This window comes from Castor canadensis, chromosome 4, assembly GCF_047511655.1.
Source record: "Castor canadensis chromosome 4, mCasCan1.hap1v2, whole genome shotgun sequence".
Taxonomy (NCBI): Eukaryota; Metazoa; Chordata; class Mammalia; order Rodentia; family Castoridae; genus Castor; species Castor canadensis.
The window spans coordinates 159,037,509-159,053,093 of record NC_133389.1 but is presented as its reverse complement, the minus strand read 5'-3'; the positions used below and the strand labels follow the sequence as shown (position 1 = coordinate 159,053,093).

Here is a 15,585-nt window from a genome sequence, read left to right as displayed (position 1 = left end):
TGGTATCTCCCAACTTAAAAATACATTTTTTTCCTGCTTAAGACTAAAGTATATTTTCCCCAAAGAACAAATAAATACAGTTCTCATATAATCCATGAAATCTTATTGAATTTAAATGTTGCTAAATATCTCTGCAACTCTGCTTTTGTTAAAAACTTAGTTCTAAATGGTGCCACTGTAGATATACTCAAGATAATGTAATATAAGTTTGGTGGGGATTGGACTGAAAACAAAAAGCTGAGAAGAAAAGGGACTAGTCTTTAAACCATGCGATTAGTCCAACCTCATCCAGGTCAGCATGTCACAAAGACTAATATATTTTAGTTTGTATTCTGATAAGGAAGATAGAACATGTAAATAGTTGCAATGTAATATATTGTATCAAATAATACATGTTTTAATAACTTATAGAAGTAGCAGAAACAGAATATGTAGAGTTTAGACAATCAGAAAACATCAAGAGAAAGAGTTGGGGCCGATGGTGTGTTTCAAGTGATAGAGTGCCTGCTTAACAAATGCAAGGCTCTGAGTTCAAACAAAAAAACAGAATAAGAATTGATATCTCAGTATGACTTTGAAGGATAAATGGTAATTTTCTTGATGAACTGATAATAGGAAAGGGCATGCTCCAAAAAGGTTTAGAGACATGAAACAGCAAGATCAGAAATGACAAAAAGTATTACTGTATTCAATGGAGCAGAAAGTGTGAGTGGTACAAGAATGGGAGAGGAAAGCTAGAAAAGTGTTGAATATTATTTAATGCCTTGTAGGATTTGGCGGTTGTGTTTGTAGGAAGGTAGATGAAAGAGCATACATCAGACTTTATGCATATGTGTCTGTTAGATTTGAGGAGCTGTATTCAAGAAGTTTCCTGATGGAAATTTCATATTAAATTATTGCACTTACTTTTTCTTGTTGTTTACACTGTCTTTCAGGAACCTTCTGTTGCAGTAATTTCTTAATCCTATGGAGATCATCAGATAGTCTCTCTTTGATAGTTTTATTTAAGGGGTGCAATGTTGACATTATTAATTGGATTATTCTTTTGCTGTGTGATTTTATGAGCTCATTGTATATTCTGGATATTAATCCTTTATCAGTTGAGTAGCTGGCAAAGATTTTCTCCCATTCTGTGGGATGCTTCTTGTTTATGGTAACTTGTTTCTTTTGATATGCAGCTTTTAAATTTGATGCAATCCCATTTGTCTGATCTTGCTCTTAGCTCTAATTCCTATGCAATTAGAGTCCTATTCAGAAAATAATTTCCTATGCCCATATCTTCCAGTGTTTTCCCATAGTAGTTTCATATCTTATATTAAGATCTTTGATCTGTTTTGAATTGACTTTTATGTAGGGTGAGAGAGAAGGGTCTAGTTTCAGGCTTATACAAATACAAACCAGTTTTCCCAGCATCATTTGTTGAAGAGGCTGTCTTTTCTTCAATGTATGTTTTTGGTCCCTTTGTCAAAAATCACATGGCTGTAGCTGTGTGGGTCTTTGTGTTTTTGTCCAATACCATGGTTTTGTTTTTTTTTTTTACTTTGGCTTTATCATATAACTTGAAGCCCAGTATTGTAATACCTCCAGCCTTGCTCTTTTTGCACTTGTTTGTTTGGTCTTGCTCTATACCCTGGGCTGGCCTCAGCCTCTCTATTGCTGAGATTATACATATGGGCACCCATGCCCTGCTTTGCAGTTTGGGTTTTTTTTTTTTTTTTCACCTAGGGTCTCACTATGTAGCCCCTGTGAAGGGCTGGAACTATCTATGTACCTCAAGCTGGCTTTGAATTTGTAATCCTCCTGCCTCAGATTAAACAGTAGCTGGGTGGCAGGTGCTACCATGCCAGACTTCTTCAGACTTCTTGATGGCCATTTTTGTGTATTCTAAGAAAACGGTCATTGGGATCAGCAATCGGATCTGCTTTCCTTTGGAAAAGTCAGCATGCTAGCATTATTCTAAATGTAAATTTAAAAACAAAAGCATTTATTATACTTAAGAAATCGATAGTATTAAATTACTATATGTTTAATATAGTATTATATATGGTTAATACTATACCTGAATATGTCCATTCTAAAGGTATATATTCTAAATTATATACTATAAATTAAAACTCATATATAGCCATTATTATCTATAGGCAGTTTCCATCTTATAAATAAAACTTAGTACATGATATAGCCTGGCCCATAGTACTAATTTAATTAGTTCCAATCTCTAAATAATGTACGCTTATAGTAATGTTTTTAGCTATTTTTCATTATAAGAGTTTATTTTAGCCAAATTTTTAAGGTGGCCTATAGGAGCTTATCAGCTTTTTGAATGTGCACTCTGTGCATATGGTTTGAAGGGGCAAGGATTATAGAACGGCTTGGAAGAGAGGAAGCTTTATCATGAGAAGTGACTATGAAACCATTAAGATCATGTCTGTGCACTCCTTTTCCCCCCTTTCTTTCCTGTCTCCATTGTCTTTGAAGAGCTTAAGGTTGAGATCAGTTGGAGGGAGGAAGGTGAAAAACGTGGCAGAAAGTTGAGCAAACCAGTTGTGGAATAAGTATGTAAGAGTAGGAGATAGGGAGGATGGAGGCATCTTGATCCCTGCTCATTCCTTCAGTTCCTTACACTTCAGAAAAGACCCCATCAAAGTAAAAAATCTGTTATTATTAGCACAATCACCATGTAAGCAGCTCTGCCTAGAGAGTACTTTTTCTCAGTGATACATTCTCACACATGGGCGCTGACTAGCAGCAATATGGGCAGGGTTCATTAGGGTGCTCTGAAAGGAATTAGTATAGGGTCACATCATTGTTTGGATGTTTGTAAGTTTGGTATTTTAAGTTCGTTGCTCAAATAGAAATGATAATGACCAAAAATCAGAAGATTGTATCAGGAAACATTCTTAATTTCAGTCTGAAATGTCCTTATTCTGAGTATAATAAGCTTTTAATTTTATTATAAGTACATCAAACTTTTTAATGTTAATATTTAAAACTAATAAAAAGAACAAAATCTGCATATATATGTTACTATGGTGTTTTATAAGCCCAACCCATAAGCCATATATATTATATTAGCCACATGTTTTAAATCAGCCAGTTTTTTAGAGACTTAAACTGTATTTTCAGTTATGTTTTATGACTCCCAAGGTATAAGAGGATACAGTTTCATGTGCACTGTACCATTAAAGGTAACTTAGCAATCAATTTGTTTTCATTCCAATTCTTTCATTGCTGTTTGTCTAGGGGATAGTGATCCTAGAAGAATGTCACCTTCCAAAAGACCTTTTGCAAAAACAAATAGAATTCACAGACCAAGCAGCTTTGTTAAACACTACAGAAAATCCTCAGGTTCCTCAGGGGAGTCAAGATTCTTTACCAGAACAAGACTTTGAGATGTCACCAAGCAGCCCTACACTACTTCTTCGTAACATAGAAAAACAGGTAAAGTCAGAGTACATCTTCTATAGCATGAAACGACTTTTCATCCTTTTTTTATTTTGGTGGTACTGCAGTTTGAACTTAATACCCTGCTCTTGCTAGGCAAATTCTCTATCACTTGAGCCATATTTCTAGCAAACTATTATCAATTTTATAAAGTATTTGTTACTGTTTGGATAGGAAGTATCCTGCAAAAAGGCTCTTGCCTTGAAGATTTGGTCCCCAACTGGTGGATCCAATCATTGAGATGTGATTGGACCATGATCATCTAAATCAGTTTATTAAGACTTTGATGATTCATAATTTGGTGGAAACTAGATGCTAAGGCCTGGTTGGAGGAAGTGGGATCCTGGGGGCATGTCTTTGCAGGGTATGTCTTGTCCTTGGCCTCTGCTTTCTCTCTGCTTCCTGGCTACCTGTGGTGAATAACTTTGCTCTGCTATACCCTCTTGCCAACATGATATTCTACCTTACCTCATGCCTAAAACAATGGAGCAACCCAATCATGGAGTGCAATTTCTGAAACCAGGAGCCAGAATGGCTCCTTCCTCTTGAAGTTGTTTTCTCAGGTATTTTGACATAACAACAAAAGGCTAACACACTATTCAAATAAACATCATTATATCTGTGAATTCTTGAGATATAGATATTTACAGTTAACTAACATTCTAATTAAAATATTAAATATATGACTTACCTCTATTATATAAAATATAATTAAAATTATTTAAGTTAATATGTACACTTGATCTTAGCCAAAAGGCCGAGAAGTGATAAATTAACACGTAAAGTATTGGTACATAGCCACAAGGTGATAATTTACAACAGAGTTGGAAAATCCTTTTTTCTTTAAATTGTTCATCATTGTGCTTTTCTCAGGGAAAAGGAATAGTGATTTTTATTAAAAGTGGCTAATAAATCAGGATAGTTTAACTAATTTATTGATGGAGATTTTTAGTGAAAGATAATAGAATACTGGTTTCTTTATTTAAAAAGTCATTGTGTAAGCAGGAAGCCAAAGAAGCCCCCAACAAATTACTTTGATTCCAGATCCTTTTCTGGTATCTAAATCCTATTATGAATGACTTCAGAGGTTTAATTATTTCATCACAACAAGGTAAGACCACAGCTTCAGAATTACACTGTTACCTGGTAGATTTCATGCCCACCTATTTTTAATTCTCCTGGGTATTTTTAACATACTCTGTGAAATACTTTAGTACTTGGTTTCTGGTAAATTAGAATACAGTATAAATTAACCACGCCATATTGGTTAGGTTAACGATTGCCTGGAGTTTTCCCCAGTTGAAATATATAATCAAAACACTTTTGTGAATATTTTATAATTTAAAATGTTATTTGGTAATTATCTGATGTTAAACTGGAATGCACTCTACCGTGTTAGCAATATTATAAATTAGTGTTGGTTAGTTTTGTATTCTCACTTCTCCCTTTCTTTCTCTTCTCTCATCCCTTTGATTCCTTTCAGTTTGACCCTAGTTGTTCACATTCTGTAATAATTCATTTGCTTTCTCAGTCTGATTTACTTTCACCACTGAGATACATAGCAAATTCCAGGCTAGCCTGGGGTAGATAGAGAGGCCCTATCTCAAAAACAAACAAACAAAAAAAAAAAGAAATTTTTTTGGTACTTTTTCTCTCTCCTTAATATCATTAACTCATTTGGTTGAACCTGAGGTAACATCAGAACTGGCTAATTGTGAAGCCTCATGCAAAATGAAATTGCAGAATCTACTGTTAAAGAAATTATTAAGAATTTAAAGATGATAACAACAGAATGTTAAACAAGCATAGAACCCTTCTGAGCCTAACCCTATGTAATTACACAGGTTACATTCCCATGAATCTGACCTTGGTGGGGGCATGTGCATTTTTAGGTCTCACTGATAGAAGTTTTAAAAACTTTGGTAGTGAAGAGAGCCAAGAGTTGTGAGAGCAACAGTAATGGCTTGACATAGGGAGAACAGAGGAAAAGATGCAGAAAGGGCAGCAGTAGTCACTTGTAGAGGTCATTAATAAGTGGCCTGTGGGGGCTAGATGCTCTTAAAACATGCAATAATAATGCTTTAGAGGCCACTTTTTAAATCAAGTTGTTTTATAATGCCTTTTAAGGAAGTATAGGAGTGAATTAAGTGGTAGAGGTAGCAAGCCTGATATTATGCATATTTTTCTTAAGATTATATATTATCAACTGTCCATTGATAATATTTTGACTTGATTAAAGTAATTTTCCTAGAGTTGGCAGTTAAAATAAAAAGGCAATGTTGAGTTGTAGACTGAAATAATTTTTTAAAGAAACTTACTAACTCATTGTATTAACATTTTCACTGTTAGATAATTCATTTATAAATTAAAAGGTGCCTTATTTTTAGTACTTTGGGTGATTTAAAATAAATTTTACTACTGATGTTTTTACAGTAGAAACCTTGTTATAATAGCTATTAAGTGTCTGACTTACAGTTGATTAGTATTTGTTTTCAGAGTTCAAATTATACCTTTCCTAATTTTACTTTTCTTATTCTCACTTTTTACTTTCAATCTCCAGTCCTACATATGGATTCAGGCAGATGAAACTGGGCCAAAGTAGGCCAATTGTTATGATAATGCCAGGAATTTAAGTGCTGTCCTTTTGGGTTAATTATTCGTACACACACACACACACACACACACATCTGACCAGCAACTTCTAAAGGCTTAAAAGATTTTTATGATACTTTTGAAGGTGAAACAATAAATAGAGTGCTTCTGTGTTTCAGATTGGAAAGTTTGAGTTACTCCCTAAATTTAATTACGTGACTAATCTAATGAATATTTGCTAAGTAAACAATGTATTTGTATTAATAATATAGAAAATGAGGTTTAATTTAGTCAGGTGCTGGGCTCACAGATTAGGAGGATTGTGGTTTGAGGTCAGCCCCTGCAAAAAGTTATCAAGACCTAATCTCAGCAAATGAGCCAGGTGTGGTGGCACATGCGTGAGATCTCAGCTATATGGAAGTCATGGATTGTACCGCTGGCTGGTTGGGGCAAAAGTGTGACCCTATCTGAAAAATCTGACTGGCCATGGTTCAAAATATTAGAGTACCTACCTAGCAAGTAAAACATCCTGAGTTCAAATCCCCAAAACAAAAAATCTTTAATCTAAAAAAATCCTTAAAGCTTAAAAAATGAAGACATTATGTACATACTGTCTCTGAAGAAAATGGTGAAAACATTTCAGGATTTTTCTTATGAACAACTTTTTAAAGGAGCCAAATGTATTTAATTCTGTCATATCTTTAGTTTTATTATTTCTAGTAGCATATTATTAGTTTCACACAAAGTTTCAAAATAATTATTTAATAGAAATTTATAATAGAGTATCTTAGTAAATGAAAATGGCAAAACAGGTCTATATATAATTTTCAAAGATAGTCACATTATATTAAGTGAGAAAACCAGGTTTTGAAAATTGATATTATGATTTTATTAAAAATGTGGATACATGTATATTGTGCTTACACTCATATTCACATATATTCTGGAAACAGTCTAGTGAGGGAGACATATACCAAGAAGCTAGCAATAGTTTACTTTGTGAAGTATGTTGATAGTCTTTTCATCCTTCATGCCTCTCTGTATTTCTGATTTTTCTGCAATGAACATAGATTGCACATGTAATGAAAATAGTTATTCTTGCCGGTTTGGTGGTCCACAGCTATAATCCCAGCACTTGGAGAGGCAGGAACATCATGAGTTTGGGACCAGTAAGGGCTACATAGTGAGACCCTGTCTCAAAAAATAAAAAATAGTTAGTTATTCTTTTGTACAAATATGCTATTTCCATTTATGTGGCCTTCATTTATAATAACATTATAAGTGATTATTTTGAGAATAATTTAATATTTATTACATATATTAAAGCTTGAGATAAGAGTCAGTGAATATCTTGGATGCCAAAACCCAAATAAATAAACAAAAAACCCAAAATCTTTCCCACATGGATTCATTCTAGCTAAAAATTAAAAATAAAAAACCTGATATTTTCGAATTGGGAAAAAGATGAGAAATAGTGCATATTGGATTTAGGTCTGCATTTGAAACCTTGATCTATTTCTTACCTTATTCATGCTACTTAATCTTTCTTTCTTTGCTGTAATTTCCTCATCTGTAGTTGGTATGGTGTTGGTAGTGATACCAGTAGCTAGTTCTAATATTACTTACTTAGTTGCAAAGATTACCAGTACTCTATGGTGCCTAATGTAGTGATCTGGCACATAGTAGGCACTTTATAAATTATAGCTGTGGGTTTTTTTATTATTACTTTGGTTGTCTCAAGGGAAGTATGTAGATGTTATTAGATGTTTTCAGTGTTTTAGAGGATGGAACTGGTAAAGGAATTGTAATGAAAAAGGACAAGGTAAACGGTAGATACTTTAAAATGTAGATTTGTTTGTAATAAATGGAAAAATCAGTGTGGTATAAGTCATTTTTTCATATTAAAATAATTACTAAAATATTGTCGCTTACATGTTTCATGAGAAGACACTATAGGCACTATAGACCAATAAGAGTTATAGGTCGATTAACTCACATTTCTTGCTTTGCAGTACTGAAAGGTTGGCTGTTTTCTTGCAGAGTGCACAGTTGACTGAGATCATCAATAGTTTGATTGCCCCTCTGAACTTGTCTCCAACTTCATCACCCTTGTCCTCCAAATCCTGTGGCCATAAATGTCTGGCTAATGGCATTACTAGGAGGTAGGTATTATTGAAATAGTTTAGTGTCTAAATTTAACTTTGCTAATTTATCTTTTTGTTGCTCTATTAGTATTATAGCTACTTTTTCTTCTACATTGAGGCCTACTAGAGTACAATTGGTACATAACATTTGGTAGATACAGTTTTACATAACAAACTTACATAATTAAGTTAACTATAGGCCTGGCAATAAGGAAGAAAGATTTGGGCACAGAAGATTGGTAGATATTATAAAATTCAGCTTAAATCTTAATATCTTAATTTTATAATGTATTTTCTCTGAATATTGATATTCTTTGGTCATTAGCAGTCATACATGTTATATCAGCAAACATATATATTATATGAATCCTAATCTTTTGAGAACAGCATATATTCTATTTAATTTTCTCTTCGAACAATATTAGCGAATATAAACCAAGTCTTAAAAAATGCTGTTATTTGATTTTTACTTTGCATTGTTTATTTTGAAAGTCTAATTTTTAATATTCCTACAGTTTTGTTTATGGCTGGGTCAGTTATCCATTGTCTTATGGATAGTTTTTTTATTCGAAGTAATGAGTCACAGATTGTATAAAGTGAGCATGGGATCCTCATTTAAAAAAATCCTAATTAGGAGAGTCATAATGTAGGTAAATTATAACTTGAGCCATAAAAGGATTTATGAGCATTGTGATTTGAAACTAAGCTCATTTTATTTACTTATTTTGTTTACCTAATCAGACATCACACACTATATATGCATATATTTATATTTATGTATATGAATGTTATATATATATATATATATTCTCCATTTAGGTATGCAGTTGCCCCTCCATATCTGTTCATTCCACATCCCTGGATTCCACAAATCCTGATCAAAATTATTCAGGACAGAAATGCCTCTGTACTGAGCACACTTATTTTTCTTCCCTAAACACACATAACAGCTATTTGCATTGGCTAGGTATTATTAATAATCTAGAGAAGATGTGTATAAATCATACATAAATATTAAACTCTTTTATATAAGAGACTTGAATGGTGTCTACAGAGGTTATGGATCCAATCCCCCAAAGATACAGAGGTAGAAACATACTTTGCTTGTACTTCTGATCACATTAACAAATCACATTCATTGTATCATTATTTGATATGTGCCATGTAGACAAAGTTGGAGGAATACAAATATGAAGAAGGCAAAGTCTCCACTTGTAAATAACTCAGTTTCATGGGTGAAACACACTATATAAAATTTTATACAGTAATAATAGAATTGTGTACAGTTATTTATTTGGCTTTAATAACCATCATAGTTGGAAAAATACCTCATAAAGATATATACACCCAAGTGAAAGAAATGTAAAATTGGTTGTTTACTGAGTCATATTTTCTCAATTCTGTCTGGTAATAATTCAGGAGTTTTTGTTGAAATCCACTAGTAATTGCCATCTTCCCTGATGTCAATTAGTTTTTCTTATAAACTAATTAAAAGATTTGCTTTTGAAAGTTTGTAACATGTTCAATGCCTATGAAATTTTTGTCTGATGGATTTAAAAGCACATAAAATCTTTGTCCTCAAGTTTTTAAAGTGTGCCAACATGTAAATGTTTTTATTGAACATAATTTTTGACAATTAACTCTTCAAAACTTTCTGTTTCCAAAAAAACATTTCTTTTTGTATTTGCTGTGAAAATTATATTTCTCTTGAAGAAAAGATTGTATTTTTTCTAATTTTTCTAATATTTGTTAGATAATATAATGCAGATACTTTTTATCAAAAAAGAGGTGAGCAAATTGAGAACATTTTATTTATTTTTAAGTTTAATAAGTGTTTGTGAATGTTCTGCTATCAGATAACCAGCAAATAGCTGTGCAAAACAAGATTGTAAAACAAAAGATCTCATGAAAATATTTTATAAAGATTTTACTATTTATAAAAATTTGTGCTATAATCTATATTTAACCTGGAACATAGAAACTGAAATATATTATAGATAAGAGAGTATAAACACTGAAAGGTTTGTACTCAATTTTTGTTTTGTACTCAGAATTTTCAAGGAGAACCTGGTCTGTTGTGTCAGATGCCATTTCTCAGTAGTAACAGTAGGAACCAGGTTCAGTAGAATGGTATCTATCTTCTGTCTGTTGAAAGAAAATAATTGTTTATCTAGAAGTTCTACATGAACAGAAAATGTCTTTCAAGTCTAAGTGAAGTATGAAACACAAACATTTTCAGTCAAGCCAAAACTGGGAGAATAGATAGTAGACTGCAATGACAACTATAAACAATATACTTTAGCGGTGAAAACTTAAATCTGCCATGTGAGAGTTCACATGGACCAGGACAGTTATGTTTTCACTGGGCACTGGTCTCTCTTTTGTACCATTCTAATCCAGGATAGATACCACTAGCATATTCTCTTCCTATAACTGCTTCAATCATGACACTACCTAGTTTTTTAAAATCAGTATGAGGCTAAGAACATAGCTCAGTGATAGAACACTTGTCTATCATATTCAAGGCTCTAGATTTGATCCCCAGTACTAAACACACACACATACACACACATATACAGGCATGCATATGCATACACACTCTCAGTAAATTTCTATGTCCTCTTTAATTAACTCTAAAATATTAGAGTAGTAAATGAGGTCCTCTTCCAATTTTAACTCTCATCTACTTGTCCAGCAATATCATATATATATATATTTTTTTTCTTTAAGTATTTAAGGTTTTTTCATAATATCCTAAAGATCATTTCTTAAATGTCTTTAAACTCACCTGGAACATTCTAGGGTACCCGTTGGTATGCTTGTTACTCATTGACTCCAAACCCCCATTTTTCTGGCAGTATCTACCAGAAAAGTGTTAGAATTGTTTTTTGGCTTTTTTTTAAAGCTTTATTAATCCTCACAACAGTGTCTGAGATAAGTCACTAGGAACTAAGCAGCTAAGAAGATGGAGCCTTCAAATAAGTGAAGCATTACATTTTATCATCATAGAAGTAGTTGTGACTTTTTAGATATCATATTCTAACATGAAAATAAAATGTTACAAATGGATTCTTGTTTACCCCATGGGGTATTGTATCTAAGAAAGTGAATTTCTACTTGAAATAATGTCTAGAATTTGTTTGTTTTGGTCTTAATGAGTCCCAAAATGTGATATGAAATTAAATTCCAATGAATCATTGCCATGCTATTTATTTTCACTAATGGTAATTATCTCACATAAAAATCCAACCTTTTTTTTTGTAATTGAGTATCAAAATTGAAAAACTGCAGTTAACTGGCAAGCTAATCACACATAAAGTAATTCTTTTACCCTCACAGTGTTTCAGTAGTCACTTCCCAATTATGAGGAAACATTGTTTTCTTGCAATATATTCCAAGTCAAGTTTTCAATATATTTTTGGATTCCTGTGAATATTTTATTAGCTACATGTATGATGTCAATAAGGAAATAAAACCATCTCTACTATGTTTTAAAGTAGTGACAGTAGGAATTATTTTCTTTTATAAAAAGCTTGCTTTCCCTTTTTACCTCTAATAAAGTAAGTCTGAAATTTAATTTTGTATAGAGGAATGCTTTAATAAATTGTGGTGTAACTATTGTCTATAACACCATGCAAGTATTAAAAATGTGTATCAAAATATGTAATCATATGGGAGCGCGTTTATTTTGGAATATTAAATGGAAGAATCAGGATATGAAAGTTATAAAGCAGTATTATTTCTTAGAAATAATATTTGAAGGATATAAATCAAAACTTTGATGCAAACCATATTTCTGTTTAGAAGATGGGATTTGAAAATATTTTCGCCCTTTTTTTCCCCAATTTTTATATATCCAAATTTTCCTTAAAATTAAAAATATTAATTATTCTGGAGATAGATAAAAATGTAAGACAAACTTTATGATGCAATTTTCAGGTAGAAAAATATGACAGACATAGTGGCTTCCTTCCTTGTCTTTATGCTGTGAAAATTCCACTTAGGTAAGAGCCAGAAATATGAATACAGATGGCACTGTGATACTCAGTTTCTTTTTTCTTCTTTTTTTTAATGTAGAAAATTCTAGACGAAGAGAAGGGGTAGTAAAATTAGTTTACCTAGTCCCTGATTTAACAGTTCTCATGATTTTGCTAACTTGTTTCAGCTATTTCTCTTCCTGATACGTCTTTCCCACTTAGGAAATTTTTTATTTTTATTTTTTTTATTGTTTTATTATTCATATATGCATACAAGGCTTGGGTCATTTCTCCCCCCTGCCCCCACCCCCATCCCCTCCCTTACCACCCACTCCGCCCCCACCCTCTCCCCCCCACTCCCTCAATACCCAGCAGAAACTATTTTGCCCTTATCTCTAATTTTGTTGGAGAGAGAGTATAAGCAATAATAGGAAGGAACAAGGGGTTTTGCTGGTTGAGATAAGGATAGCTATACAGGGAGTTGACTCACATTAATTACCTGTGCGTGTGTGTTACCATCTAGGTTAGTTTTTTTTGATCTCACCTTTTCTCTAGTTCCTGGTCCCCTTTTCCTATTGGCCTCAGTTGCTTTTAAGGTATCTGCTTTAGTTTCTCTGCGTTAAGGGCAACAAATGCTAGCTAATTTTTTAGGTGTCTTACCTATCCTCACCCCTCCCTGTGTGCTCTCGCTTTTATCATGTGCTCAAAGTCCATGATGTAATGTCCACATATGATTTTTGGTCTTTTGGGCCAGGCTAACCTCACTCAGAATGATGTTCTCCAATTCCATCCATTTACCAGCGAATGATAATATATCATTCTTCTTCATGGCTGCATAAAATTCCATTGTGTATAGATACCACATTTTCTTAATCCATTCGTCAGTGGTGGGACATCTTGGCTGTGTCCATAACTTGGCTATTGTGAACAGTGCCGCAATAAACATGGGTGTGTAGGTGCCTCTGGAGTAACCTGTGTCACAGTCTTTTGGGTATATCCCCAAGAGTGGTATTGCTGGATCAAATGGTAGATCAATGTTTAGATTTTAAGTAGCCTTCAAATTTTTTTCCAGAGAGGTTGTACTAGTTTACATTCCCACCAGCAGTGTAAGAGGGTTCCTTTCTCCCTGCATCCTTGCCAACACCTGTTGGTGGTGGTGTTGCTAATGATGGCTGTCCTAACGGGTGAGATGGAATCTTAGTGTGGTTTTAATTTGCATTTCCTTTATTGCTAGAGACGGTGAGCATTTTTTCATGTGTTTTTTGGCCATTTGAATTTCTTCTTTTGAGAAAGTTCTGTTTAGTTCACTTGCCCATTTCTTTATTGGTTCATTAGTTTTGGGAGAATTTAGTTTTTTAAGTTCCCTATATATTCTGGTTATCAGTCCTTTGTCTGATGTGTAGCTGGCAAATATTTTCTCCCACTCTGTGGGTGTTCTCTTCAGTTCAGAGACCATTTCTTTTGATGAACAGAAGCTTTTTAGTTTTATGAGATCCCATTTATCTATGCTATCTCTTAGTTGTTGTGCTGCTGGGGTTTCGTTGAGAACATTCTTACCTATACCTACTAAGTCCAGAGTATTTCCTACTCTTTCCTGTATCAACTTTAGAGTTTGGGGTCTAATATTAAGATCCCTGATCCATTTTGAGTTAATATTGGTATAGGGTGATATACATGGATCTAGTTTCAGTTTTTTGCAGACTACTAACCAGTTTTCCCAGCAGTTTTTGTTGAAGAGGCTGCTATTTCTCCATCGTATATTTTCAGCTCCTTTGTCAAAGACAAGTTAGTTATAGTTGTGTGGCTTCATATCTGGGTCCTCTATTCTGTTCCACTGGTCTTCATGTCTCTTTTTGTGCCACTACCATGCTGTTTTTATCGTTATTGCTTTGTAATATAGTTTGAAGTCAGGTATCGTGATACCTCCAGCATTGCTAGTTTGACTGAGTATTGCCTTTGCTATTCGTGGCCTCTTGTGTTTCCATATAAATTTCACGGTAGAGTTTTCAATCTCTTTAATGAATGTCATTGGAATTTTGATGGGAATTTCGTTAAAAGTGTAGATTACTTTTGGGAGTGTAGACATTTTTACTATGTTGATTTTACCAATCCATGAGCATGGGAGATCTCTCCACTTTCTATAGTCTTCCTCAATCTCTTTCTTCAGAAGTTTATAGTTTTCCTTGTAGAGGTCTTTCACATCTTTTTTTAGGTTTACACCTAGGTATTTGATTTTTTTTGAGGCTATTGTAAGTGGAATTGTTTTCATACATTCTTTTTTAGTTTGCTCATTGTTAGTGTATAGAAATGCTAATGATTTTTCTATGTTGATTTTATATCCTGCTACCTTGCTATAGCTATTGATGATGTCTAGAAGCTTCTGAGTAGAGTTTTTTAGGTCTTTAAGGTACAGGATCATGTCGTCTGCAAATGGGGATATTTTGACAGTTTCTTTACCTATTTGTATTCCTTTTATTCCTTCTTCTTGCCTAATTGCTCTGGCTAGGAATTCCAGTGCTATGTTGAATAGGAGTGGAGATAGTGGACATCCTTGTCTGGTTCCTGATTTTAGAGGGAATGGTTTCAGTTTTTCTCCATTAAGTATAATGCTTACTGTAGGTTTGTCATATATAGCTTTTATAATGTTGAGGTACTTTCCTTCTATTCCTAGTTTTCTTAGAGCTTTTATCATGAAATGGTGTTGGATCATATCAAAGGCTTTTTCTGCATCTATTGAGATGATCATGTGGTTTTTGTCTTTGCTTCTGTTAATGTGGTTTATTACGTTTATTGGTTTTCATTATGTTGAACCACCCCTGCATTCCTGGGAGGAAGCCTACTTGGCCGTGGTGAATAATCTTTTTGATGTGTTGTTGAATTAGGTTTGCCATTATTTTGTTGAGGATTTTTGCATCAATGTTCATTAAGGAGATTGGCCTATAGTTCTGCTTTTTTGAGGTGTCTTTGCCTGGTTTTGGGATAATTGTAATACTGGCTTCATAAAATGTGTTAGGCTGTTTCCTTCCCTTTCTATTTTGTGGGATAGTTTAAGGAGGGTTGGTATCAGTTCTTCTTTAAAGGTCTGATAGAATTCAGACCTTTAAAGATGATTTCCTGGACTTCCATGGTGTTTGTTGTTATCTCCCCTTTTGCATTCCTGATTCTACTAATTTGGATTTTTTTCTCTCCTCTTTTTAGTCAGGTTTGCCAGGGGTCTATCGATCTTCTTTATTTTTTTAAAGAACCAACTTTTTGTTTCATTAATTCTTTGTATGGTTTTTTTTTGGTTTCTATTTTGTTGATTCCAGCTCTTATTTTTATTATTTCTCTCCTTCTATTTGTTTTGGGATTTGCTTGTTCTTGTTTTTCTAGAAGTTTGAGATGTATCATTAGGTCATTGATTTGGGATCTTTCAGACTTTTTTAATA

At 33.4% G+C, this 15,585-nt stretch overlaps 1 protein-coding gene and 1 pseudogene across 7 annotated transcripts in view; one reads left to right on the top strand and one right to left on the bottom strand.

Annotated features, from left to right (window-relative positions):
* Kansl1l (KAT8 regulatory NSL complex subunit 1 like) overlaps positions 1 to 15,585 on the top strand; it is a 126,777-nt gene that overhangs the window by 40,248 nt on the left and 70,944 nt on the right. For all 7 annotated transcript variants that reach the window (XM_074071624.1, XM_074071623.1, XM_074071621.1 and 4 more), the window contains 2 exons: positions 3,244 to 3,441; positions 8,077 to 8,198. In XM_074071624.1, the coding sequence (XP_073927725.1) occupies positions 3,244 to 3,441; positions 8,077 to 8,198 (320 nt within the window). The remainder of the gene's footprint in view (positions 1 to 3,243; positions 3,442 to 8,076; positions 8,199 to 15,585) is intronic.
* On the bottom strand, positions 4,127 to 4,213 carry LOC141422775 (U2 spliceosomal RNA; annotated as a pseudogene).